Here is a 26,361-nt window from a genome sequence, read left to right as displayed (position 1 = left end):
ACTCAACTTTGCTGGTTACACAATGATACAATACATAGAAGTCTTGTGGAAAGCCACCTAACGATAAATGTTGACGAATATTTCCTTTTATGTAGCAATTCTACTATTCAAGCTATTCTAAGAAAGTAATCTAAAATACAGAGAATTCTGTTCATAATGATAATGACAAAAATATTTGCTTGTAAAATAACTTGTGTGTTTTTTCCTGGAATACTATGCAGCTGTGAAAGAAGGATCTCTTACCTTTGAGACAGCATGGAGGGACCTGGAGAGTATTTGCTAAGCGAAATAAGCCAGTCAGAGAAAGACAAGTATCACATGATCTAACTTGTATGTGGAATCTAAAGAGCAACATAAACTGATAAACAAAATAGACCCAGAGACATTGAAGCATGCAACAGACTGACATATTTCAGAGGGAAGGGGGGAGGGGTGGGAAGATATTAACCAAAGAACTTATATGCATATATGCATAACCCATGGACATAGACAACAGGGTTTTGAAGGCCTAGGGGAAAAGGAGGACATCTGTAACACTGTTAACAATAAAGATAAATTTTAAAAAATAAAAAAGGTACTCATTATGAGAAGATTCAAAAGGGATGTAATCTAAATATTCACCTTGGAATTTTGCAATATCATGGCTTCCTACTGGGTCCTACATTTGTGAGAAGTCTTTTTTTTAAAGAATAGTTTATTGATTTTTAGAGAGGAGAAAGAAAAACATCGATGTGAGAGTGAAACTGATCGGCTGCCTCCTGCACGACCCCCCTCCCCCCCCCAATCCTTCAGAGACTAAGCCAGCACCCCAGGCATGTGCCCTGTCTGGAAATCAAACTGGCAACCTTTCAGTGCACGGGACAACACCCAACCAACTGAGCCACACCAGCCAGAGCTGGGAGAAGTCTTGATCCTCCTGGTAGGATTATTGAGATTTAGAAAAACTATGACTAGGTCTCTAGATATGTAAATTAGAGATGGAACTGCCCAGACAGGTGGGAAGAATCAAAAGACACAAAGGCATGGGACTAATACACCAGGACCACAAAATAGTGCTCTATTCTATGGCAGAATGCCACCTTTGGGCCTCATGAGTAAAGCACCTGGTATCTAAAAGAAGGAGCTAGGAATCTGGAACCTGAAGAGCTTTAGTGTCCTGGCAAGCCGTCCAGGGTCAGGTGGAGGACCTGGCACTCATAAACAACCACAAGACGCCAGGAACGTAGCTGTGTGCAGGCACTGCATGTTCTCCTTTAAGCCTCTCGAGCCTTCACGGTAGATTCCATCATCTCTCCCCAATTTACAGAAAAGGAAAATAGCATCAGAGATGTCACAAGGACAAGTAGTTAATGGGCAGCAGCCCTGGGGGACAACCTCTGGTCTGTCCAACTGCAAAGCCTTTGTTCTCCCTACTCCTTTGCTATTCTGCCTCCATTATGGGGGTGGGGAGGGAAGAATGGAGGGAACAGGGGGCCAGCAGTGGAGTCCCAGGTGGTGGTGGCAGCGTAGAGACTGAAACAGGTTGGCATCAACTGGAGATGCCAGATCATGAAGGAACTGACGGCAATTCACAGGTGAGACACCAAAATATTTATCCTGAGATGTGTAGCCTTGCAAGTCCACACCCTGACTTTCTGTAAGATTATTCTCACCAAGCCTTTTAGTAACAGTATTTCAACAAATGGATTTGATCCATATTATAGGGAGAGCTTCTCTTCCACATTTTCAGCAGGTGGGTTAAGAAAATATATGTTTGGTCATACACACACATAGAGAATATGAGTGAATGAGGTATTTAAGGACAGATATTTCTTACATGTCTGCTTAAAATCTCGAACATCACACAATAGGACACTTGAAATGAAAATGCTGTTATCAGACAACATTCTCATAACATAAAAATTTGGTGTCCTTTAAAGTTTATATTTCAAGTTAGAGAAGAGATAAAACATTTAATAGACTCAGGAGTTCTGGTGCCACACACAAAAATTTTAGCTTTGCTACATTTCTTGACATGTTTATTAAATAAAAGATTTTGCTTCTGTTTACAGTCAAGTCTTTATTACTTCAGAGCTTGAAAATGCTTAGAAGAAATTAAAATTAACCCAGAAATGTTCAAATCATTTCATCCCTGTGACAATTCACAACTGCCCATCATTTTTCTAAGCAAATGCTCCAGGAACCTTCCTTAGAATACATTATCTTAAACCTCTCATTTATGAATGCCTGCAGAATTACTTAACATATTGAAAGGAAAGGTTTTCTTTTCAAAACACACAGTCTCTCTACCCACAATACTATCAGCACAAAAGGTCATTTATTAAAGCTATAATATCCCACCCACTTAGTGAAAATAAATAGAATAAAACAGACTGTACCTCCCCAGCCCATCAACCAAATGAATTAAAAATTGGGTGGCTCACCTGATGGTGGCTATCGGAATGTGAAAAGCATTTGGAAGCTAAACACAAAGCATAGGTTCAGGAAAAAGGAGCCCCTCCCAAGAGACATCTAACCTCAGAGGAGATAGGTGACAGATGTGCCTATGGACTGAAAAAAAATAAAGATCTGGCCAACCAAGCTGGGAAGGAATTTAAACACAACAAAACCTCATGTTAGCACATGCTGGTGCCAAATGTATCCCGCAATCTTTGGGAGTCAAGCATTTTGATGAACTGAGGCAGGAAGCTGTGGAATTGAAACGAAAACCTTCCAACCATATACCTCTGACGGGCTACCTCAAAGGCAGTCCACAGTTGGCCACAGCACAGGCTAACATTGCACTTTGGCAATGGACTTGAGATCTGTTGTTATTATGTTTTTAATTAATGGTAAGAATCAAAACAAAGCCTTGAATCAGCACAAAATACACATGAGAACATCTCTCCAAGAGTGAATGAAGCCAGGTCTTGGGACAGCCCGCGTGTCTACAAAAGAGGAGGACAGGGATCACGGAGAAAGGAAACATGTTTGGGAGCAAAAATAAGATTATAAGTCTTGCTTGTTATTAACTCTGGCCAAGCCTAAACAAACATTTTTTTTTCCTTCCAGTTATTATTGAGTCATATGGCCACTGGCAGGAACTGTTATCACTTCATTTTCTGCAGAATGCTTCGGAAACTTGAAACCTCCCACACTTTCCCCATGTGGATACTCTGGATTTTTAAACAACCATGAAGTGTTTGTTTCCAAAACTGAATACATTTGATGGCTTGATAGTACAGCTGATCCATCACAAACTGTTTAACAGGGCGAGTGGGGGAGTGGAGGAGAGACTAAAAAAGACACTAGACCACAGTGCACAATGATTAAAAAGTTATTATGGACAGCTATATAGAACAATTTAAGTTAGCATTGGCATTAAGGCTGTTTCCATTGTGCCTCTGCCTCTATTCTGCTGTTTAATCATTCAATTTAGAGAACACTGGCAAGAGTACAGCCTGAAATGCTTGAAAGTAAAGAACAACATTTAAAAAATCTGCTGTAATCTTTGTGTGACTGGCCCCTCTGGAGCACCTGCTCAACTGTACAGGAACTTAAGGCAAAAGATGCTAAGTTAACTGCCAAGTATTTTGCCCACATTCTGTGAACATAATAAGAACAAGAACTATCTAGAATCTCAAAGTCCAGTGTGTGCCATGAGCTTGGTAGTAAATACATTCTTGATTGTTCTGTGGCTGTTTTACAAATAAAATGCCTATATTAGGTAGTGTTTTCCTCTAAATGGTATCTCTGCAAAAAAACTACAATTGCTTAATATCATCTTTGGGGTTTTTTCTTTTCGTTTTTAAAAAACCTTTATTGTTGAAAATATTACATATATCTCCTTTTTCCCCATTGACCCCTTCTAGTCCCCACCCATACCCCAGGCCTTCACCACACTATTGTCTGTGTCCATGGGTTATGCATATGTACATACAAGTTCTTTGGTTGATCTCTTCCCACCCACCTCCACCTTCTGCTTAATATCATCTTTGAACCAAAGTTAATTTTAAGGAAATCTCTAATGCCGATAAATACAAACTGACCTCCTGTAAGTCAACATAGGGCATTATAATGTTGTAACTTGTAGCCACCCTAGAACCCTCCGGTTGTGCTATTGTAACACCATCTCCAATTTCATCTACAATTTGAAAGGACACCTGTGTTTTTCACTGAAAGGGCTAAAGAAAGAGCTCTGGCCCGGCAGGCATGGCTCAGTGGCTGAGCGTCAACCTATGAACCAGGAGATCACAGTTCCATTCCGGGTCAGGGCACATGCTGGGGTTGCGGGCTCAATCCCCAGTGGGGAACGTGCAGGAGGCAGCTGATCAATGATTCTCTCTCATCGCTGATGTTTCTCTCTCTCTCTCCCTTCCTCTCTGCAATATATATACACACACACACACACACACACACACACACACACATACATACAGTGGGGCCTTGACTTACGAGTTTAATTCGTTCTGAGACCGAGCTCGTTAAGGAGCTCGTTAACTCAAATTACTCTATACTCTATCAACTCAATGCAAAAATTTGGCAGAGAGACAGCTGGTATCTCAAAAAACTCGTTAGTCGGGACACTCGTAAGTCAAGGCCCCACTGTATGTATATGTGTGTGTGTGTGTGTGTGTGTGTGTGTTATAAAATATATATATATATATATTTTAAAGAGCTCTGTGCTGAGTGGATTTCCTCTCCTGCTAGTCTACTCTTTCCTGCGCTCAGGGCTAGTTCTTAAATTTTCACAGAGGTGGTCATTTCTGCTTAGCAAATAAAGTGCTGGATTTTGCCTAAAAGGAACTTGAAATGTAAAACACCAGGTTTCCTAGCTCCAGCCAAGTTTTCTAACAGACGCAAGCCAGAAATGCAAATGATTTCTACAAACTTCTAATCCTGTTACCAATCCCCTGAGACTCGCCCCCTTACCCTTCATCTCTCCCCTGGCTAAGGTTCACATTTTTATTGCATGTTTTCAAAAAGAAAAACACTAGTAAAGATACCCTAGATTCTGGTTTAGGAGCCCCAAGAGATGACACTGAGGTGTGGACTTTAGCAGTTTTCTAATTAAAAAGTCAGATAGTCTGTTTCTCTTTAAAAAGCTCCGACTCCCAGTGTCTGCGCAGCAGATGCTCTGCTGAGAGCTGCTGGGCACCAGGCATCCGGGACCCGCCTCACGCAGCCCCTTCCTGAGGCAGGTCTAGCAGGCAGTGGAGGGCCAACATCAGCAGAAAGGACTCGCGTGTCTCCAATATGTACCATTTTACTCAAAACAAATTTTAAAAATAAGAGCAAGTTTTCAGGGGACTTGGAAATCTAAAGAACACAAGCACAATTTTGAAAGGAAAATCATCAAGTAGAAAAGACATCTGAAAAAAAATTAACAAATCAATAAAAGAGGAAGACCCAAACCCACGGAACTGTTTAGCGATGGATGAAACACCAATCAATCACAGATCCTTGCTGATTAAGCTCTTTTCTTTTCTAAGGCTCAATATAGCTCTCTTATGAACTTCTCAAGCCATTGGCATCAACATTTTTCTATGGTGTCTGTGTTCCCTGCTCTCAGCATTGGGTCTTGCTTTAATTCCAGTTGTGGCAGCTTTTAAACTTTTCAGATCTTGAATCACTTCCTCCTCACAGCCGCTGGTTTGTAGAACACCTCATATCATGAAAAGCCGTGCATCTCACCAGGAAAGTGCTTATTTGGCCTATTTCTTTCCAACCTGTGGGTCAAGGACTGATATCCCTGCTGTAAGGGATATCAATTATCCAGAAGAGGACAACTACATACAGACTCTGGAATAACCATTTGCGATTCATCTGGGTCTGTGACATAGAGCGCAGTCAGAGTCCAAACAAGAGGCCAAGAACAGAGCTGTCAGAAGTCAGTCTCCTATAATCTCCATCTTCTGCGGTCGCCTTACTCTAAATCATACTGCGTGACAGTCCAGGGACTTGACTATACAAAGCGCTCACCAGATCCTGAGTCTAGACAATGATAATAACAGCGACAACAGCCTAACACATTGGGGTGGGGAGAGGGAATTGCTGTAACGAGGAGTGGATTCCGAAATCACTTAAGTAGAGCTAATTTCTGAACACTGTACATAGTAAGTGTGGACCACTCTTTATATTTTGTGTTTTGGGGCTTCATCTGTAAAATGCATTAAGCTAGCCCTTGCCAGAAATTCCCTGGATCACTTAAAATGTACAATGCAGTGAAATTTACATCACCACAAGATACCGCCCTGATAAATGTTCGTTTCAGTTGGACATGGGCGTCAGTCGGACCACGACTAAAGCAGCGAGGAGTCGGCTTCGCACTCAGCAGAACCCCGTCCCGCTAGGATTCTAAAGTAGTCTCTGACGGAACACTCCATAAACAACGTAGTAAAACCAAGACGGGAACTCTTTACAGGCAGTGATTAATAAGTCAGGAAGGTTACTGACGGAGGAAACATGAAAAAGGAGAGGTATTTAAATTAGATTACGCAGAGGCACAAAAACACCAATTTCGAAGCAAAGTAACATACAGGACCTTCTCCCAGGGCACAGAACTGCCTTCCGCGACCTGCCATCAATTATCTGCCTTCTACTGAAGGGCCACGGGCTGTAATAGTGTTAGAGGGGGGATGTCTGTGCCAGCGTTTGGAGGTCAAAGTCGTACAGTAACTTTAGGGAATCGACTCAAATCAGCAACCTGAGATAGAGAATGGGAGCCTCTGAAGGTGGCTGAGCAGCTTGGCTCTTCCAATTGCAGCTGCAGCGTGTGTGCCCATGAGCGAGGCCCCGGCAGCAGGAGGTCGCTGGCCTCTGATGCTGCCGGGAATTGTACTGGCTGAACAGCCCGTGTCTTACCTCGGCCTACGTGGACATTCCGAAAACCCTGCAGTGATCCAACAAACCTAAGAGATTCAACAAAGTCATTACATAACTTAACTATAAAGATTTCAGCAAGCTTCACTTCCTCTACATCATCGGTATCAGAAATCAGGTTCTAAACTTGGGAGTCTTTTGACTTCACAATTTTTTTGACTCTTTTACAGCGCTGGCTCTGTAGTCTGAAATACCAATAAAAAGTACAATTTACAAATTCAAATTTTCCACTGTTGATAAAATAATATTTTGTATTTAAAATACTAAACATTTTTTGCCCCCACCTTAGGAAAATCCAAATAAGACACCAAAGCTTTTTCTGGCCAACAGGAATTGTATATTTTCTTTCTCCAGTTTGGGGGTGAGGGTGGTTTTCGCCAATAGCTATTTTTGATTTTGTTATTAAAAGGCACAGATGCTAAAACATAAAGAGGAAAGTGTGGATGTGCAGACAAGCTAGCTTTGAAACAGAGCTATAAAATGCACTTAAATTGTGGTTGCTTTTTGTATTTGAGCTATCTTTGTTTCTCACTGGGCTTCTATCTCCAGGAGCGGACAAATACACTAATTTTCTCAATATGGAAAATGCCAGCATTAAAGCCAAATAAAGTCGGGTTTAAGATAATTACACTAGATTTCATCAAAGCAACTTGGCAGTCATCAAAATTCAACCCTGGTTAGTTGATGAGATTTCATCAGGCTGCTTAAGAAGCAGGGAAATAAACAAAGTGGAGAGACAATGAAAACAATGTGACAACTGTCAAACAGACAGCGGAGCACAACATTGAACGTTTCCCCAAACGCAGTGCTGAAACCCCAAATCTTATTCCCCTCCCACCTTCACCCCTCCTGCCTGCACACACACACGTCTGAGAATAAATGACTACCTATTTTGAATTTTCAGTCATCTTTAATTGTGCATTCATTGCATAATATTGATTGTGGAATGATTTGTTACTAAGTACTTAAGGTTGCATAAAAGATGAACAATTTGAAGGCTGTATGATTTTTTTTTAAAGTTTTAAAATATGGGTGCTTAAGAGGTCACCACCCTTGTTTGAACTCCTTTAAGCAAGTTCTTAATAAATGTAAGCCATTCTAAAAGGAATGGTTCAAATTAGGCTACTGCCGATGTTGCAGTGTTGCAACTGGAGAGGCTCACATGTCCTCCACCTGGTGGAATATTCACGCAGTGGTTCCTGGGATGTACAGGTCTTATGTTTCTGTTAACGCTGAAGCAGCGTGGTCCCAGCAACCCAGACTGCCACTACTGCTTCAAACAGAGCGACAGAAGCTAGCCAAGTAACTCTTAATTCAAAGCACGTTTGATGACTGGACTAGGTCAGTCTGTGCACTTGGATTTGACAATTGTACCAAAGAAAGGAAGATCTGAAATCAACAAACACTTGACATTTGAGGCAGAAATTACTTTAAATTACTTGCGTTAGCAATACCACTCTCAACATGAGAGTACTATAAGAAATCTATGCTCACATGGAAGACCTGCGTGTGGTTTCCTTCTATAGGTTTTGACATAAGATGAAAAGATAAGAGGGAGGAAGGGATGGGAGGCTACACAATATACCTCTTCCAGGAATTAGCCTTCAGTTGCTTTTTACCATTTCATTTCATTAGAGGTTCATTTCCTTTAGAATTTTCAAGAAAGAGGTAGTCTGGAAAATTGATTCTTCTCTATATCGGTGTTTTGGAAACAGACTCTTCATATCAGCCAAAGTCTATTATATATGTTTTATTAGTCCAAGATAATATAGTCCAAGATAATAATCAGAGACTTATTATTAACTCAAGGTTCTAGTCTTTTGCTACCTTGAGCTAAATATTCTAACAAATAAATTAAGACTGTATCAATAACTAACAGCGACCATTGGACTATATCACCAAAAAGTGAGCAGAAAAGATGTCAGGTCTGCCAGAATTTTCTCCTAGGAACATGGGAAGATGACACCTATTGGATAGAATGTTCAAGAAGCAGCTCAAGATGAAGTAAAGTTGTGTTTGGAGCATATCATGAGCTTTCCTAACATACCATATTTAACTGTATGTAACTTGTACATCCACATGAAAACCCATAAACTACTTAAAGATGAAATTTTAAAAAATCGGTCCATCATAGAATTTTGCAGGGTCTACCAGAGAGGAAGGGAGAGGGATAGAGAGCCAGAAACATCGATGAGAGAGAAACATCGACCAGCTGCCTCCTGCACACCTCCCACCGGGGATGTGCCCGCAACCAAGGCATATGCCCCTGACCGGAATCGAACCCGGGACCCTTAAAGATGAAATTTTAAAAAATCGGTCCATCATAGAATTTTGCAGGGTCTACCAAAAAAAAAGGAGATACATTACTGAATGCAGTCCATGCTAAGTTTCATACAACTATTTGGAGAGAAAACAATGCAAAAATAAAAGGTTAATCACCATAAAGGATATATGATGCAACAGCATGAACAATCCTAATTGCATTACCTCTGAGGAAGTTCCAGGGATTACTACGGGTTGGAAGACAAACAGACTATATGGGAGAAAGTTCTAGGTTTAACGTCTAAGCAAACACCAGGCTTTTCCTTTAGCATCTAACATTGCCATGGAGACCTCTCTCAGCCTCCCTGCCCCTTAGCTTCCAACATGTAAAAGAGGGGATGTAAATGAGTGCAACTTAAAGCTGTGTTTAACAGAAAGACATGCTCTTTTTTTGAAAAGAGGAAAACATATGCAGGATCCCCAAAATGTAAAAGAGAAAAAAAAGTAAAACAACTCTCACTCAACCAGGCTGAGGGGCCAGATCCTCACCTGTGAGAAAGGACCACTCCCGAGCCCAGGTGGAGAGCTTCCTTCTCTTCTGTAAACCCCACTCTTTCTCAAGGTTAAGTTACTGATATGTAATGGGTTTAAGAACTGAATTTTCATAACAAGATGTCGTTAGTACAGTGAAGCGACACACATCACTGAATGGTATACATCCATACCCATATTCCTGGCATTAGGCTCATCACTATGGCGTAGGGGGCCGATTCATTTGTTATGAACTATGCCTCGTTGTCATACCCATGCTTCAGTTTCTTTTCAAATATTCACATTCCCAAGCCTGAGGTTTGTAAATGAATCACAAGTGGGCAAAGACTTCCCCTTCCCTGGGATAATTCTTTAGTCAGTCTCAAATTTTTCTGCACTGGTCAATCCATGGGGCTCAACTCAGCTAACTCTCACTAACTTTGAAGTATTTACTAAGTTCATTTCCTCTTCATATTCAACTCCCTCTGCCCAGTTTCCCCATTTTGCTCCCTGTGTTGTTTCAAACAGATTCTCTATGTTTACATACACACATCCTGTTTTTTCACACTTTTGATCACTTGATCTTCCCCCCACTCTCTACTCATTTTCACTTATTCAAAACACGTGATTCCCGATCTATAGTCATAAGTGTCACCTCTTCAGCCACCAGTCCTAGTGGCCCTGCAACCTTCATTCCTTTCAGCAATTGAGGCTCGCTCTGCGCCAGGCCCTGTGCTGATCAGGATGCTCAGTGACATCCAGTCATTTTTAGAACTCAGTGTGTCAGTTGTTCCACTTAGATAACACTGTGAATGAGGTGAAATGAATTCAACTTTGAATACGCTGACACCTCTGTTAGCTGGATTGCAAATTAACCTGTACTCCCTCTGCCATCAAAGGTGATTGCAATCTTCCGTGGTCGGCAAACTGCGGCTTGCGAGCCACATGCGGCTCTTTGGCCTTTTGAGTGTGGCTCTTCCTAAGCCTTAGGAGTACCCTAATTAAGTTAATAACAATGTACCTACCTATATAGTTTAAGTTTAAAAAATTTGGCTCTCAAAAGAAATTTCAATCGTTGTACTGTTGATATTTGGCTCTGTTGACTAATGAGTTTGCCGACCACTGTTCTAGGTAAAGAGAATAAAAAGGTTTCAAGTCAAGTAAAGACAATGGAAATGAAGAGGAATGGACAATGGAGAAACAGGAGTGAGTGGGTGGTTTTGTGTTTGTTGTTTTTTTAAGTAATAACAGCCCACATTTTCTGATCCTTGACCGTGCAAGACATGGTATGGCCAGGGAATGTTAATTCTTATAACAATCCTATAAAGCAGGCATCTGCTATCCCCATGATACAGATGCTGACACTGAGGCTTAGAGAGATTAACTTCTCAAGTTCGTATACATTCAGGTGGTTGAACAAAGATCTGAGTTCTGATTTGTCAGAATGTGAGGAAGAGATTCAAAGGCAGGGCTGAGAGCCCGGGTAACTGGGAGGCTAGTAATCCCATTAGAAAGAGTAGTTGCCCCAGGAGACATAAGATCTTGAAAGGACAGCAAGGTATGTGTCACTTGTTATGCTGGTGTCTAGGGAAGATGCCCATCCACAGCCAGATCTGTAGGCTTGGGCTCAAACAGAAGATGATCTGCATCTGAATGCAGCCATGAAGTGGGCAAAATCAAAAAACACCAAAGAGGCAAGCAGTAGCCAGTCATGGAAAGAATCAACAACAAGATTATATCAAAATGTACCAGAATCTTAAAAACATACCTGTTTGCATATGTGCTCATTTACTCCTCACAACCATCTTGTAACATATTATCCTCATTTCATATATGGCTACACCTTGGCAAATGAACTAATTTTCCCAATGTTATTCAACCAATAAGTGACCAAAACCAATACATAACAAATTTACAACTCTGTACACTACTTTTCCAATGTATAATCATGCACCATACTGAAGGTATAAAATAGAAGCAAATGACTGTTTCCCAAAGACATCCGAGGGTGTATTGGGGGCTTGGAGGGAAGGCAGGAGAAAGAGTCACAAACAGAATGGGCTAAAGGATTAGAATTAGGGGGAACAAATACATGGTATATTGCTTCCCACCGATGCTGCAAACACCACAAATTGATAACTATACACATTTCTTTGAACTCAGCACTTAACTCAGAATCCTTCTCAATCCAATGTTCCAGGCAACTGCCAGTAAGCAACGTGCTAAATAAAACCACCTTAGATATACAATTGAAATTGGACCCTGTAGGAACATTTCATCCTTGATCTGAATAATATTTGTTCACTTTAAAATTTCAGAGTACTCTGACTAAGGAAACCCCCTTTAGAAGTTAACATCATAAGCTAGAAAATAGGCACTAACACATCCCAGAGTCTTGGTAAATGGCATACAGAAATAGTAGTTAGAAAGCACATATAGTTCAGTTAGGGTAAATGCAAAATGTGCCTAGATGTAACAAAATAAACTACACTGATAAAACTGGGGAATGGCTTGGCTTAGAAAGTTGGCAGAAAAAGATATAAGGGTCATAGTGGACTGCAAGTCAAGGCAGAATCCTGCACTCTTCAGAAAAGCAAGCAGAACAGAAAAATGCATAAACATCAGAACGCAGAAGTATTTGGTAATTCTCCCAAACTCAGACTCTGTTTAAAGAACTGCCCCCAAATCTGGGACGTGCAGTTTATCTTCTGACACCTTAGCAACACGACCTCAGTCACTTCCACCTCCATGCTCAAAAGTCCCCTATGGCTCTCCACTGTGTGCAAAGTAAAATTCAAAAGCCAGTCCTCTCCAGAGAGGCACTTCACCATCAGTGTGCAACTTAGGTCTCTGCTGTGAGCTCCGGTGACTGCCATTCTCAAACTCCGAGCTTCAACCAGGTTCTTCTGCTCACCCCCTTGGACACGAGGAGTACATCATGGCATCTTTCCCCACAACATTCTGTCTAGAAAACTCTCTCCCCTTTTTTTAATGTGTTTGCCTCATAATATAATTTAAGCTTTGCTCTTCAGGAAGCATTCCCTGGCCACAAGAACTAAAAATGATACTTTTCTTTAAAACATCAGAGCCTATCACAATAGTTATTCATATTTACAAAGAGACCTCTGCTTCGTTTATTTTAATTTGCATTTTCGTCTTCCCTGGTTAGACTATAAACTCTTTCATCTATATCTTCCCTGCTCCCAATTTGTCCATAACTTTAGAACACAGGCATTAACAGATGTTAAATAATGGGTTTGATGAACCTGTAGACATGGCAATGGGAAAATCATGGATGGGATTGGAAATTCAGCTCCAATACTTACTACCTGAATTATATTGTAGAAGTAGGTTCAAAAGAGGAATTAGAAGGCACCTTGCAACATATTTCAATAAAGTCAATTCAACTCAGTGAGTATTTACTCAAAATCCATGTGGTTCTCATATCAAATAGTTTTGCCAGATTAAAATAACTGAAGACCAGTCTTGGAGAAAAAACAAAAATCACAAAAGGTTACTTAAAATATCACTGCAGGACATGAAATCACCACCAGAAATAATTCTGCATCTAAATAAGGCAACTCCTGATCATACCTAAGAACATGGTACTATGTAGAAAAGACACATTTATTGACAAGTTCAAAGGGTAACTGACCCTCAGTACAAATGTACATTTTCTAGATTCACTAGACACCAGGCTGTTCTAAATGTGTTCAGTATTCACTAAGAGAACCAAGTGGACGATTCATTCAAATATAACAGGTAAATCAAAGAGCCCTCATTCCATGTTGCCTCTGTCGAGTCACGTTTCATGACTATACCTTCAGCTTTCACTGCGGGATAAGCCTCCCAAGCTGCCTCTCCTTTGGGAAACACCCTTTGCTACACAGATGCTGAAGACACTGTCCACTATGCTACTCAAGGCTCTGGATGTGAATCCCCACTTGAGAAGTACGTTACAGTGTGTCTACCTATGAACCTAGAATGCTTTCTCTACTATGAGAATTATCATTAGTGTCCTCAACCCTTTTTTATTTTTATTGATTTCAGAGAGGAAGGGAGAGGGAGAGATAGACACATCATCCATGAGAGAGAATCATAGATTTGCTGCCTCTTGCACGCCCCCTACTGGGACTGAGCCTGCAACCCAGGCACATGTCCTGACCAGGAATCCAACTATGACCTCTTGGTTCATAGGTCGATGTTCATCCCCTGAGCCACAGTGACTGAGCTAATTTCTGAATTCTATGATGTAGGACCCATCCCTCCCACCCACATGCACACACTGGAATGTGTCTGAATTGGAATGAGTATTCATATCTGTGTGTTGTGATATAGGTATATAAAGTGTATGTGTTTATATTCATATATTTTATGTATTCATATATATGCTGTGTATATATGTACACATGCATATGGTTGTGTAGATATATACACACATATGTGGTGATTTTTCCCTTTAAAAGCTGTTACAAAATTGATATTCTATTTTATAATTAATCACTTACTTTAAATAAGAATAGCAAGAACCATATCTACTTTTCCCCTTTGCCTGGTAAGAGGCCCAAATTTTTAGCCCAATTATTTCAACCAACACATATTTGTATGCTCTATTTTTTTTATCAGTCCTGAGCTCTCATTCTAAGTTTTTCCTCTTCTGATCTTTTACTAGTAAATTTGTTTTGCTTTTAGCATGTTATTAAATAACCTTTCACATTCAGTTATTAAATCCTTCGAGTAATGGGCAGGATATAAGGGCATAACATTAGTTATGAAAGGTCTCTTGACTATATACCAGCTCAAATACAAGAAAATAATACTGACACAGAAGTATTAGGGCCAAGTATTATATAAAGTCATCTGCAAAGCAAAAATCTACTGCCTTTACATCATTAGCCTAAATTAATTGCAATCACTTTTGCCACCTGAACCTTCTGCCCCCTCAATTGCACAAATAACTTGGTCATCTCAAGCACTTCTGTATGATGACAACATGAATCACACTGGGATTTTAGTAAAACTCTGTCATTATTGCCATTAAAATGTGTGTGTGTGTGTGTGTGTGTGTGTGTGTGTGTGTGTGTGTTTTCTTCCTGCGTCCTGATCCTGGAGGCTTTCCACAAGCACAGCTCTGGGTCATTCCAGTAGCTGGAGAACATTTACAGGAAGTCTCAGTGAGCAAACTGCCTGCGCCTCTTATCAACACCAGCCAAAGTCCCAGAGAGGTGTCTGATGAGGAACATAAGTTGTTCTACGAATTCACTAGGGGGTTATACTTGAGACTCTCTTATCTCATGAGGAAAAAGAAAAAAAGTCCTCTGGAAGCGGCGGGGTGAGGGGAATCCAGCACTGACACCATGTGTGCCCTATTAAAGTTGTTTTTATTTTAGAGTGCTGTAAAAATTGTTGTATATATTTTACATTAAGACCAGAGTAGCTTACTGCTGCGTAAAATTCATAAAAGAAAGGCTCCTTTGGAATTTTCCCGTCCTTGCTTTGTTGCACACAGAACATCGGGCCTTTGGTGGCATATGCAGTTGAGAAATCCTTTTTACAAGGACCCGTAAAAGAGACGAGTACATGGTGCTCCCCACTGTAATTAAGTGGGGCTGGTGCAGACTGCAGATGGGAAGCTGCAGAGAAGAACACCAAGGTGTGGCTTCTCCCACTCACGCCTCCCTGGCCCCTCCGGCAAGCCCGGCTGGCATCAGGACAGGCTCAAAATGAAACGGGAGAAGTGGTTCCCTTATATCCCGCCCTCAGCCTCCACGGGATGGGTGCTATGCACGCCCCAACACTCCCGCATCTCAGTCCAAGATGGCACGTAGTCTTGCACTCTCTGGACATTCCGTGATGTCCCGTGCACACCACATTGCAGCCCACTTTTCTGCTCTTCCACTTCCTCAGACCTGTACCCCCTGAAATGTGACAATTAGTAGGTCTGAAAGAAATCATTGCTAAAATAAAACCCCCAGAAAAACAAAAAAGACACCGACAGGTGTGAATAGTTATCACCTACCCACTCTCCAGCAAACAAGGAAAAAAATTGAAAAGTGGTGGGTGGAGGGTGCAGAGAGGGTGGGCATACTTCCCAAGATGCTGCCTAAAGTTCATTGTTAAGATTGCTGAAGCAGGAATTAGTCACTTTTTTGTTTGTTTGTTTGTTAATCCTCGCCTGGGGATATTTTTCCATTGATTTTTTGAGAGAGTGGAAGGGAGGGGGAGAGACAGAGAAACATCGATCTGAAAGACACATCGATTGGTTGCCTCCTACAGGCACCCCGACCAGGGTAGAGATTGAGCCTGCAACCAAGGTACATGCCCTTGATGGGAATTGAACCCAGGACCCTTCAGTCTGTGGACCAGCATTCTATCCACTGAGCCAAATCAGCTAGGGCAGAATTCCAGACATTTTAGCTGCTGAGAGAAGTATTTGAGGGCAGGTGGATCTTAGCTAACCATCAATTTAATATAATAGTTATACATTAACATTTGAAAAGTGGCTGCCTCTGGGTGACTGTCCCAGTTTATAAACACTATGAAATAACCTTACAATCAGCTGCCATGTATCCAGAGGTCCCTGGGAAATAGTACAATTTGCTATTTAATTTAAAATTACTAACACTCACTGATTTTAAAATATAATGAAGTATTTAGCATTGCAGAGGGGGAGCAAGAATGCCCCCTTTTTCAGATGCTGTCTTCTTCATATAAAAATTTCAATATCTACATTCCAGACAGCCATGAAAGTTTCAAAAGAAAAGAGGTTTTACTCTTATCCTCTCTTCCAAACTATTCTTGAGGTTGGCATGTATAAAACAGACCACATAAATTGCAACTCAAATGTAAACAAAATGTACAGAAATAAAGAACACATGTCTAAAGCATATTTTCTTGACCCTTATCCTACTGAAAATGTGCTTATTTCCTGCTCTCAGTTTAATCCATCACAATCTACAACCATATTTAGTTATTTTATCTAATACCTAGTCCACATGTTGCTGTCAACTCATATACAGAAAGCAAAAATTAGAGAGGTCTTATTACTATTGCTTTTTAAAAAGAAAATGTTTGCAGAAATTAAGGGTCTAAATCACTAAAAAAATATTTTCTTTTGTTTCCTAAGTTAAAAGACACTTAAAAAAAAAAGGAGATAATGGTCAAGTAAGGTCTCATAAGAGGAATAAGTTATTTTTCAATAGAAACAGTATGTAGTAGCAGATTCCATACTTAAGTTTTAACACACTCCTGAGAAAATATTAGGGCTTAAAGAATTGCACTATATTGTTACTAACAATTGTGGTATGGTGAGTTGAGGTAGCCAGGAGTAGAAGGGATAAAAAGCTATCTAAGCACATGTCGAAGCATCACCTAAATTACTTTAACTGTCTGACTGCTTCTATGTGCCAGAAAGAGAAAAACCATGCGGGGCACAGAGCGACTAGGTGCGGGGTGGGGCGAGGATCCCAGTGCTTCTGTGCAGACCAGGGAGCAAAGGGACAGAGATGAATGCTGGGTGGGACTCAACGTAAGGCAGCCTCAGCGAGAGGGTGACTTTGAAGGACTAAGGATAAAAAAAAAACAACAAGCTTGAAGTCACTCTTTTTCCCCCAACAAACTGAGGATGAATGACAGTAAAATGATAGAAGAAGAGGTCTTAGTAGGGGCGGCTGAACCAAAACAAAGCCAGTGAGTGGCTCAACACTTCGGCATTTACTAAATGACCTTTGGGGTATGTTCCGCTGGCTGTTTCAAGTTGGAAGATATTGGGAGGGGGTGGTGATGGCAGAAGGCCCTGGGTGTTGTTGTTTTTTAAGTATTTGTAGAGCAAAAGCAAAATGATGTGTCTGTTGGAGGGAGAAATAGTTTAAAGTTGGCTACTTCAATGGTGGACAACCATGGCTCTGTCTTTGATTTTTATTACAAGGAACAAGAAAAAGGCAGGGGAAAACTTGCGTTTCCGAGGCAGCAAAATATTGGTCCTACTCTTGGCTCTCCCACTAGAAACTTGCTGTGCATCACCTTGGTCCAGTCAGAGCCTCCCTAAATCTCAGTTCCCTCCTCTACCCTATGCAAGTGAGAGAATCAAGATGGTCACATGGCATAGCCATCGAGTCAGCAGCTAAACAACTGTCTCGAGGTCTATCCAAAGCTCTCCTCCATTCAGGTCTATAATCAAATGGTACTCCCTCAATTTCTCTGAATACCCTACAAAAAAATAGGCACTCCCAACCAACTCTTTCACCGACTCCGAATCCTGCTTTATTTTTCTTCACAGCCTCTATCTCCGCAGAAAATTATGCACTCATCCACTTTCTTGCCATGATTCCCATTAGAAAAGCTCTAAAAGGACTCATTATGCCTAGCCCAATGATTGATACATAGCCATGCTCGATAAATATCTAATGAATACATTAAAAGTAGTTGTCGTGAGACCTTACAAAATAGTGAGTCCCATACAGACAGGACAGGGTATCTCAGGCTGAGGTTATGTTGGCCGACCCTGTGAAGGAGTGGAAGATTAGAGCCACTTCCAGATGTCAGCATTTCCCCCTGTACATGAGCATCTGCCAACTTTGTCCCTCCACAACCATGATTTCGTTTTCCTATTTGTTATTTAAATATATAATGGTAGCATGTTTATATTTTTCTATTAATATATTGCCTAATATACAACATGGTTCAAACTCAAAATTCCTTTCATTTAAAGATTCAAGTTATAGCCCGGCCAGCATTGCTCAGTGGTTGAACATCGACCTATGAACCAGGAGGTTAGAGTTTGATTCCCGGTCAGGGCACATGCCCGGGTTGTGGGCTCGATCCCCAGGGTCAGGTGTGCAGGAGGTGGTCAATCAATGATTCTCATCATTGATGTTTCTATCTCTCTCTCCCTCTCCCTTCCTCTCTGAAATAAAAAAAGATACATTAAAAAAAATAAAGATTCAAGTTATATGTTAAGAGAATAAATTTGTCGCAACAGGGTGAATTCTATTCATTAGTGAGCTCAGGGTGGAAGAGAGGAAAGGCAGCTATATCTGCAGTGAGTATGGGCTTCGTTTTTAAGTAATCCATTATTTTCCCCCTTGTTTCCTATATTCATTTTTCAATATATTTTTCCTCTCCCTCATTATCCACCTTTCTCCTTTCACCATGGTTTTTTTAAGCTCTTCTCTTTTTTACCCTCCTGCTATCTTGGTAGCTAAACAGGTCATATGTGGATTTAAAGCCCTGCATAGTCTTTGAGGGTTGGCTACCTGTGAGAAAGAAAGAGAAAGAAGAAAGATTTGAAAGCTGCCCGATGTGAAAGTCTTGGCACATGCCCAGTGCAGCTGATGAAAAAGTGTTCCGTTCTTTGTTCGTAAAACAGCGCTCCTGGGCTTCCAGTCTCTTCCTCGCCCTTCACATCTCGGCCACAGAACTGGCCCATATCTTCTAACAATGAATCTTAGAATCACTGGGTTTTAGAACTGGGCTGGATCTTAGAGCTCGCCTACCCTCATACCCTCCAATTAACAAATGAGGAAATAGAGGCCACAAGAGGTTAAGTGTGTTGCCCGGGGTCACAGAATTAATGACTTGACAGGGTACAGAGACCCAGATCTCCTGATCGCCCAGAACAGAATCCTGAAAAATGAGTGTCAGCAAAGCCCAAGAAACTCTACAGGCTACTGTCATCAGAAATGGAAGAAAAGGGAACTGATTAAAAAGAAAAGTTTGGGAAGGAACACCAAGTAACTTCAAGTGTAAATCAATCCATGACTTAGGATATTTTCAGAGAATCTTCTTTTAAAAGCAAATAAGCATATGACCATTATGGGGAAGATAGGCTGAAGCATCACACCATTTTTTAAAAAAAATCTTGCATCCATTATTTTATTTTTAGTAGTTTTTAATGTAATATCTTATATACTTAGTGACTATTCCATTGCATTGACCTTTAACTTCTGCCTTCCAGTAATCGAAAGCAGCTGATTTTAATGTGCTGGTGCTTTAGTGTGAAGGAGGTTAAGGCTGTGTTTGTGTGCAATCAGGTTAAGATTGGCTCCAACAGGAGAAAAATCCATACATATGTTGAAAAGATCTGAAAAATGCCTGTATTCCCAACCTGATTACGACTTACATTTTTGCATGGTTTGTCAAAGCAGATCACTAAAATCAAATCAAGATGTAAAATGGGCTGAAGCGGTTTTCTTCTCCATTCTTCCATTAATCACCGTGACCTACTGAAGAAAGGAACTTTCTGCTCTCTCACCTGAGGCAAGGTGGGATACTACACTGGAAGTTATGCCTATTTTTATAAGCTGGTGCTCAAGTTCCAAAATTAATTTTCTAGTTGCAATTTCTTACATTTTAAAATAGAAGTTATTTTATTGCAGAGTAATTTTCCGTTTCTATCAACAATTCTATTGTAGGTCCTTTTTTATAAAATAATAAAACAAGTTTCCATATAACCTTTTAGACCTACTAACGTCATATAAAAATTGAATTTATTCAACTGAAAATGAAGATTTTGGAATTAAAACAATAGCCAGTCGCTCCTAATAAATAATACTTGATAAAACCTAACTATGAATTAATCAAAAGGAGGATATTGGCAGATGATATATAAGCATTTGTTTCAGCACAATTTACACTGCTGACAGGGTCAGGTTGTACTCTGTACGACAGTATACTGCTGTTGGTAGCACAAAAACTATGAGTGCAATAAACATTACAAGTTAACAATCTAGCTGTTATCTACAAAATTCTCAAGCAAGACTGGGGCTAGGTCAAAATAGCAGGAGGGGAATATTCTGGCTCTTGTTACACATAAGCATGTTTGTTATAGGAGCATTTTCAGGTTAATTTTTGCTATTAACGTAAACCACAATTGGGGGACCACATCGCTGGGAGAGAAATGGGGGGAGGGTAGTTATATAAACAATATACAACAAAGGAAGCCTTTCTTCCCAATACCTGAATACATCAGGTTTGTTTTTAGGCATGAGGTTGCAGGTTAAATGCTCTCAGCTATCCAAGAAGTGGCTTATTAGTTTTGTAAGAAAATATTTTCTTATATTTTGACTGAAAAATACTCAGTTTAAAGCGAACAAAACCATCCTTGTTAGTGAAAAGCAAACCCCAACAAAACTTTGTTTCAAAGACCCAGCAAAGCAAAGCAAAACTAATTCAAGAGGAAAAGCTGCCTTCCTAATAGTAGCTTCTGAATCTGGATCTAATAGTTCTCAAAGGCCGACTGGAGTCTTCGAGTCTTAAAAGTTCGTCTTCCTCCCCGGATCATAGACATTCTCTATGGGGCAGCATAATACGGATGTAAATCCATTTTAAGCCGGTAGGTATTCTCTCGCTGGCCTGTAACCACAAAGCTGAAAAACTGTGCCCCAACAGAAAAATAAATAAATACAGACAAACAAAAATTTTGATTATTTCACAGGGCAATTTTCCAAACACAACTTCTTTGCTTTTCTATGCTGTAGACTAGAAAAACCCCAGCTTCATCTCCAACAACGTAGCATCCACTAGTGACAAACGGTAACAAGCGATTACGCTTTAAGAACCACAGCGGCGCTGAGAACTCCATCTCAAACTGACACGGCTTCAGCCAGCACCTGAGCTATGTACGCGTCTCCTAATTTGTAAATGGGCCTAATCCTGTTATTACAGAATAATTACTGCAAATCAGCACAATTACTACAAAGACATGAATAAACACACACATACCAGTAGCTGTTTTCTACAAATTATTATCAAAACAAAGAGAACCGGCTAATTGTGGTAACATTAAGACAACGTTTATTCCTCCCAGTGTTTGGGCAAGTTTATTTTAAGTTGTCATCTTCAACTAGTAATGATGCCGATGATTTTACAGATGCCATAAACCTTTCTAATCTAAACTCTTCTCAACTGAAAGTTGGCCGCTTCCCTCAGAGCAACATCTGCAAAAGCCTGATTTCATAAGACCTACGTGTATGGTACGTTAGCCAAAAAAAGACACACACACACACACACACACACACACGCACGCACGCACGCACGCTCTTAGAAATCTCAATTTGGAAAGCCCATTTGTAATGCACTCTTCTAAATTATTATCAAGGTATCATGAAAGTAAATGAAATATTCCCTCTATATTCTTCACAGTGTAAGCATCCATCCTTAAATAAGAATAATGTGGAATTTGACCCTCTGACCAATGTTATTATCAGGTTTCCTTCATGGAGAAATATTCATTATTGGGGGTGGGGGTGGGGGTAGGGAAGAGGCAAATTCAGAAAGCACACCACCCACGGTAGTCACTACCCACACTCACCTCCGGGACAGTGCCTCATGGCCATCTTACATCTCCTGGATTCGGCGATGGTTGGACATGGTATTGTATCTTTTGCTGGCTTTTTAACAATTTGCCGTGTTCTGGTTTCCAGACCCCATTTAAATCCACATGTGCGATTATTTCTGCTACACGTTCCCCATTCACTCCAATGACCAACTTCACATCCTTCTAAATAAAGATTAAAAATAAACAAAACAAATACAAATAATTTGGTATCCATTTGCTCCACTATCATCAAATTTATATGCTCTCCCCACTTTCAGATTCCCCAAATTAAGCTGCACAGCCCACAGAGACCTATATTCGCCTTTCAAACTTCAATTCTTTGAACCATAGGGTTACTTTCATTTATAATAATTGCCACATACGTAATTTTAAAACTAGTACTTTCCATTTGTCTTAGTTCATTTTTTGAAGAGATGCTTCTGGTCCCTTCTAAAGACACTGGAATATATAATCTCTGGAAGATTCAATAGCTAAAATCTACAGCAGAAGATAAGATTTTCACATTATGACAGAAGAGAAAATTTTTCATGTTAATTCTGAACACCCCACTGAAATTCACGTGTGTTTGTTTTATTTTGAAAGTAAGTGTTTGGGCCCGACCAGCATGGCTCAGTGGTGGAGCATTGACCTATGAACCAGGAGGTCACAGTCCCATTCCTGGTTAGAGCAGTAGGGGGCATGCAGGAGGCAGCCAATAGCTGATTCTCTCATCATTGTTTCTATCTCTCCCTCTTCCTTCCTCTCTGGAGTACACACACACACACACACACACACACACACACACATATACATATATGTGTATATATATATATACATATTTATATGTATTTTAAAAGTAAGTTTTGGTGAAAAGGACAGGGTGTTTGTTTTGCATTTTCTGATTTATCTCAATTCTTCAATAGGTGTCAGGAAACCACAGTATGTATTTCCTATTCCCTAAATTGGTGCTATATATTATTATAGTGTGAAAAGTAAACAAGTATGGTTAGGTATATGAAAAATGTATGATTTTTCTAGATTACATATTTAGCTTTTAGCACCCCCTTTTGTAAAATCATAAAGCGGAAAAGTGGGCTAGCCTCCAATCCCCTGGGGTGAGGTTGGGGAATAAAAGGACAAAAATTGGTAAAGTTAAACGTCCTCATCAAATTCCCCATTAAAAAGCCCCTTCACACTACCAGGTCACGACTCAGGCCCAGGGTCCACACACAATATTCCAGCATTCCAGATCTTAGCAGGCATGATCATGGTTACTCTTAGATGTTTCAAAGCTATTCAAGATGATTCGTATTCAGGGGAATGCACAGGACTCAATTTGTAATTTATCTTTGAGGGTTTCACAAGAGCATCCATTGACCGTCTCTAAGGGGCATGGGACTTGCCTCTCAAAAGCAAACTCAACATTCCCAGTATGCTCTTCTAGTGGCTTTCCTATGTTTAATAGGTCGTTGCCTGTATGAATGTATTCACTCACACACAAACAGGAACATAAGTACACATTTCTTCATAAACCTCTTCTTTAAATGTGTTCTCTGCAAGCTTTTGAATATATAATTACTAGAAACCCGGTGCACGGATTCGTGCACTGGTGGGGGGCATGGCCTGCGGAGATCAGCCCGCTGTGGGAGCGCCGCTCATCCCGGTCAGCCGAGTGGCACTCCCACTGTGGGAGCACACTGACCACCAGGGGGGCAGCTCCTGCATTGAGCATCTGCCCCTGGTGGTCAGTGCGCATCATAGCAACTGGTTGCCCAGTCATTCTGGTCATTCCAGTGTTTGGTTGCTGGGCTTTTATATATATAGATAGACCGTTTTAGCAATATTTCTTCAGGAAAAAAGTTCTCAATTTTCTTTTAAGTCTCCATTTCAAGGAGATGGAAAGTCTCATAATACATAGCTCTCTTGTACATCATATCAGATGTATAACATGCCAAATAAAATTCAGGGGTAGGTGCAGAGGGCTGGGAGTAGTGAAGATGCCATTGCACCTAAGAACAGATTCAGGCATTCATCAAAATGCAGGTACTGACAGAGCTTTACCTCTTAATTGGTAGTATAAAAGCCAAAACCATATAAAAACCATATAAAACTATATAAAAACTATATAAAAACAGTGAAAAAGTAGTATAAAAACCAAAATGTTTTCAAACACTCAAAAAATAGACAATTTATAAAATGTGTATTCCTCATTATTATTCACAAATGGTATATATGTATATATTAAATTATGCATTCTAGCTATACAAATTTAGTAAAGGTAAAACTGTTTTAATGCACTTTGCAACATGCAGTCAGTTATCAAAATATATTTTGCACAAAAATTTTCTTCCCAATGATATTTAAAAAACAAATGGCTAAGAAGATCCATAATTAATATACATAACAAAAGTGATAGAATCATTAATAACATGGTACAGTTTGAAATTTTTATTTTTATTTTAAACAAAATGTTTTTATCTAACAGATACTAATAATTTTTTAAGATAAGTAAGAAATAGATGTATCACACATATGATAAAAAGCATTATCAGCATCTAAACAGTTTAATCTAGCAAATGTACAACTCGCAAATTTTGTAGCAAGATGTAATATATAAAACTACCCAATGTCATGATGCCTAAAGAATTCAGAAAGTCAGCAAAAAACTCAAATAATTTTCAGTTCTAATTAACAAGACAACCAGGTTGAATAACCCAGTATGCATTTCCCCCTCCCCAAGAAACAGGTGTAAAAAGTTGCAGTTTGAAAGTTACACAAAAAACTACTTACCCACACATTCCATGGTTTCATCTAATGGTGCAAAACCATCTGGGCACTCGTCAAAGCAACGGCCTCTATGCAAATAAAAGCCTACTTTGCACTTGGTACAAAAGTCTTTGCTGAAGCAAGAATCACAGTTTTCTATTCTGCATCCTAAAAACAATTTTAAAGAGAAAATTTCAGTCAAAGAGAAATGCACTCGTTTTACAAATAAAACTTTCACAAACTCATTGGTCAGATCAATTGAAATTCTAGTGGTCAGAGCAATATGTGTTCAACTCTTTTGTTTCCTAATGCCATCTCATTCTGCATCACTCCTACCTCTTGCAAGAGCTCACCACATCAATAAGCTAAGACACAACTCCAGCCCAAGGCCCTGGGCAGCCATGAAATCCTTCTGAAATTTTTGCAACTCCAAATGGGATTAAAAAGGATGTAAAAGAAAAAGAAAACACCCCCACTACAAATTACATTGCTGCTGGGACTGAAATCTTTTCTGCTCTTCAAAAGACAAACAACGGAAAACATACAAAGGGGGATACTCTAATCAGGATCTCCTGCTTCTGGACAGTCAATTAAAATTCTGTTTATGTTGGTCAGTGTGGCATTTACTGTCATCAGAGGGTTCCTTAACTTGGAGGGTAGTTCAGGTCATTTAAAAACAAAACAACACATGTAACAATGTGCCAAAGGCTTTATATGCATTTCCATTTGGTTTTCATAAGAATCCTACAAGGAGGGCAGTACTATCCCTATTTGCAAATAAAGAATTTGAGACTAAGAGAGATTAAGTCCTAGAGCTAGTAGTGGCTGAGCGGGTTCTGAAAGCCCCCAACACTGACTGCCTCCTACATCTGGGCTCCTTTTCCTGACCCGCTAACTGAACTTGGCGAGGAGCAGTTTGGGAAGCAGTGCTGTCAGGCCTGCTCCCTGTGGGCTTGAACCCCAGATCTGCCCTGACCAGCTCTGTGACTCCAGACAACTGCACAGCTCCCTGAGCCGCTGTTTCCTTCTGTATAAAACGGAGATGACACAAGGCTATTGTGAGAACTTGTAATAATATAGATAAATTGACTCATAATCTGCACATAGAAGCAATAGTGGATTAGAAACGTATTTTTCCACTAAACACACATTACAACAAGGTGTAAAAAGAAGCAAAAATGTATCTTGTATTATAGGTCAGATTCCCGAATAGGCCAGTAACATCTGGGCCAGAGATAGAGGGCTTGCATGGGGAAAAAGAAATATACTCTAAACTGCTCTGCAGAGAAAAGGAGAGAAGGTTAAAGGATTGGTTAATTGGAAGGTCAGGTTTTCAACAGATTATAGTTCATTATTACTTGCAACAGATTTAATTGATGGTAATTAACAGCATGTAAAGCTCTATGAAAACTCCATGGCATTGCTTATATTCATTTAACAAGCCTCGGAGTGCCAGTACTGTATTTAGGGCTTTCATGATTCAGCAACACTTTAAAATATATAGTTCCTGTAATCAAAGAAAAAATGGGATAAAAAATAGTAACCAAAACATGAACTCACTGAATATTAAAATTTTGAAAATTGAGAAAATAAAGCCAGAAAGTTGAATTAAAGGCAAATATATA

General features: G+C 40.1%; 1 protein-coding gene across 1 annotated transcript in view; it reads right to left on the bottom strand.

Annotated features, from left to right (window-relative positions):
* RSPO2 (R-spondin 2) overlaps positions 1-26,361 on the bottom strand; it is a 141,724-nt gene that overhangs the window by 29,166 nt on the left and 86,197 nt on the right. Inside the window, exons 3-4 of the mRNA XM_023757793.1 lie at positions 24,761-24,904; positions 21,965-22,153 (exon numbers count right to left, since the gene is read on the bottom strand). Coding sequence (XP_023613561.1) covers positions 21,965-22,153; positions 24,761-24,904 — 333 coding nt within the window. The remainder of the gene's footprint in view (positions 1-21,964; positions 22,154-24,760; positions 24,905-26,361) is intronic.

The sequence above is a fragment of the Myotis lucifugus genome, unplaced genomic scaffold (genome assembly GCF_000147115.1).
Source record: "Myotis lucifugus unplaced genomic scaffold, Myoluc2.0 scaffold_114, whole genome shotgun sequence".
NCBI classification, from domain to species: domain Eukaryota; kingdom Metazoa; phylum Chordata; class Mammalia; order Chiroptera; family Vespertilionidae; genus Myotis; species Myotis lucifugus.
This window is presented reverse-complemented; position numbering and strand designations above follow the sequence as displayed.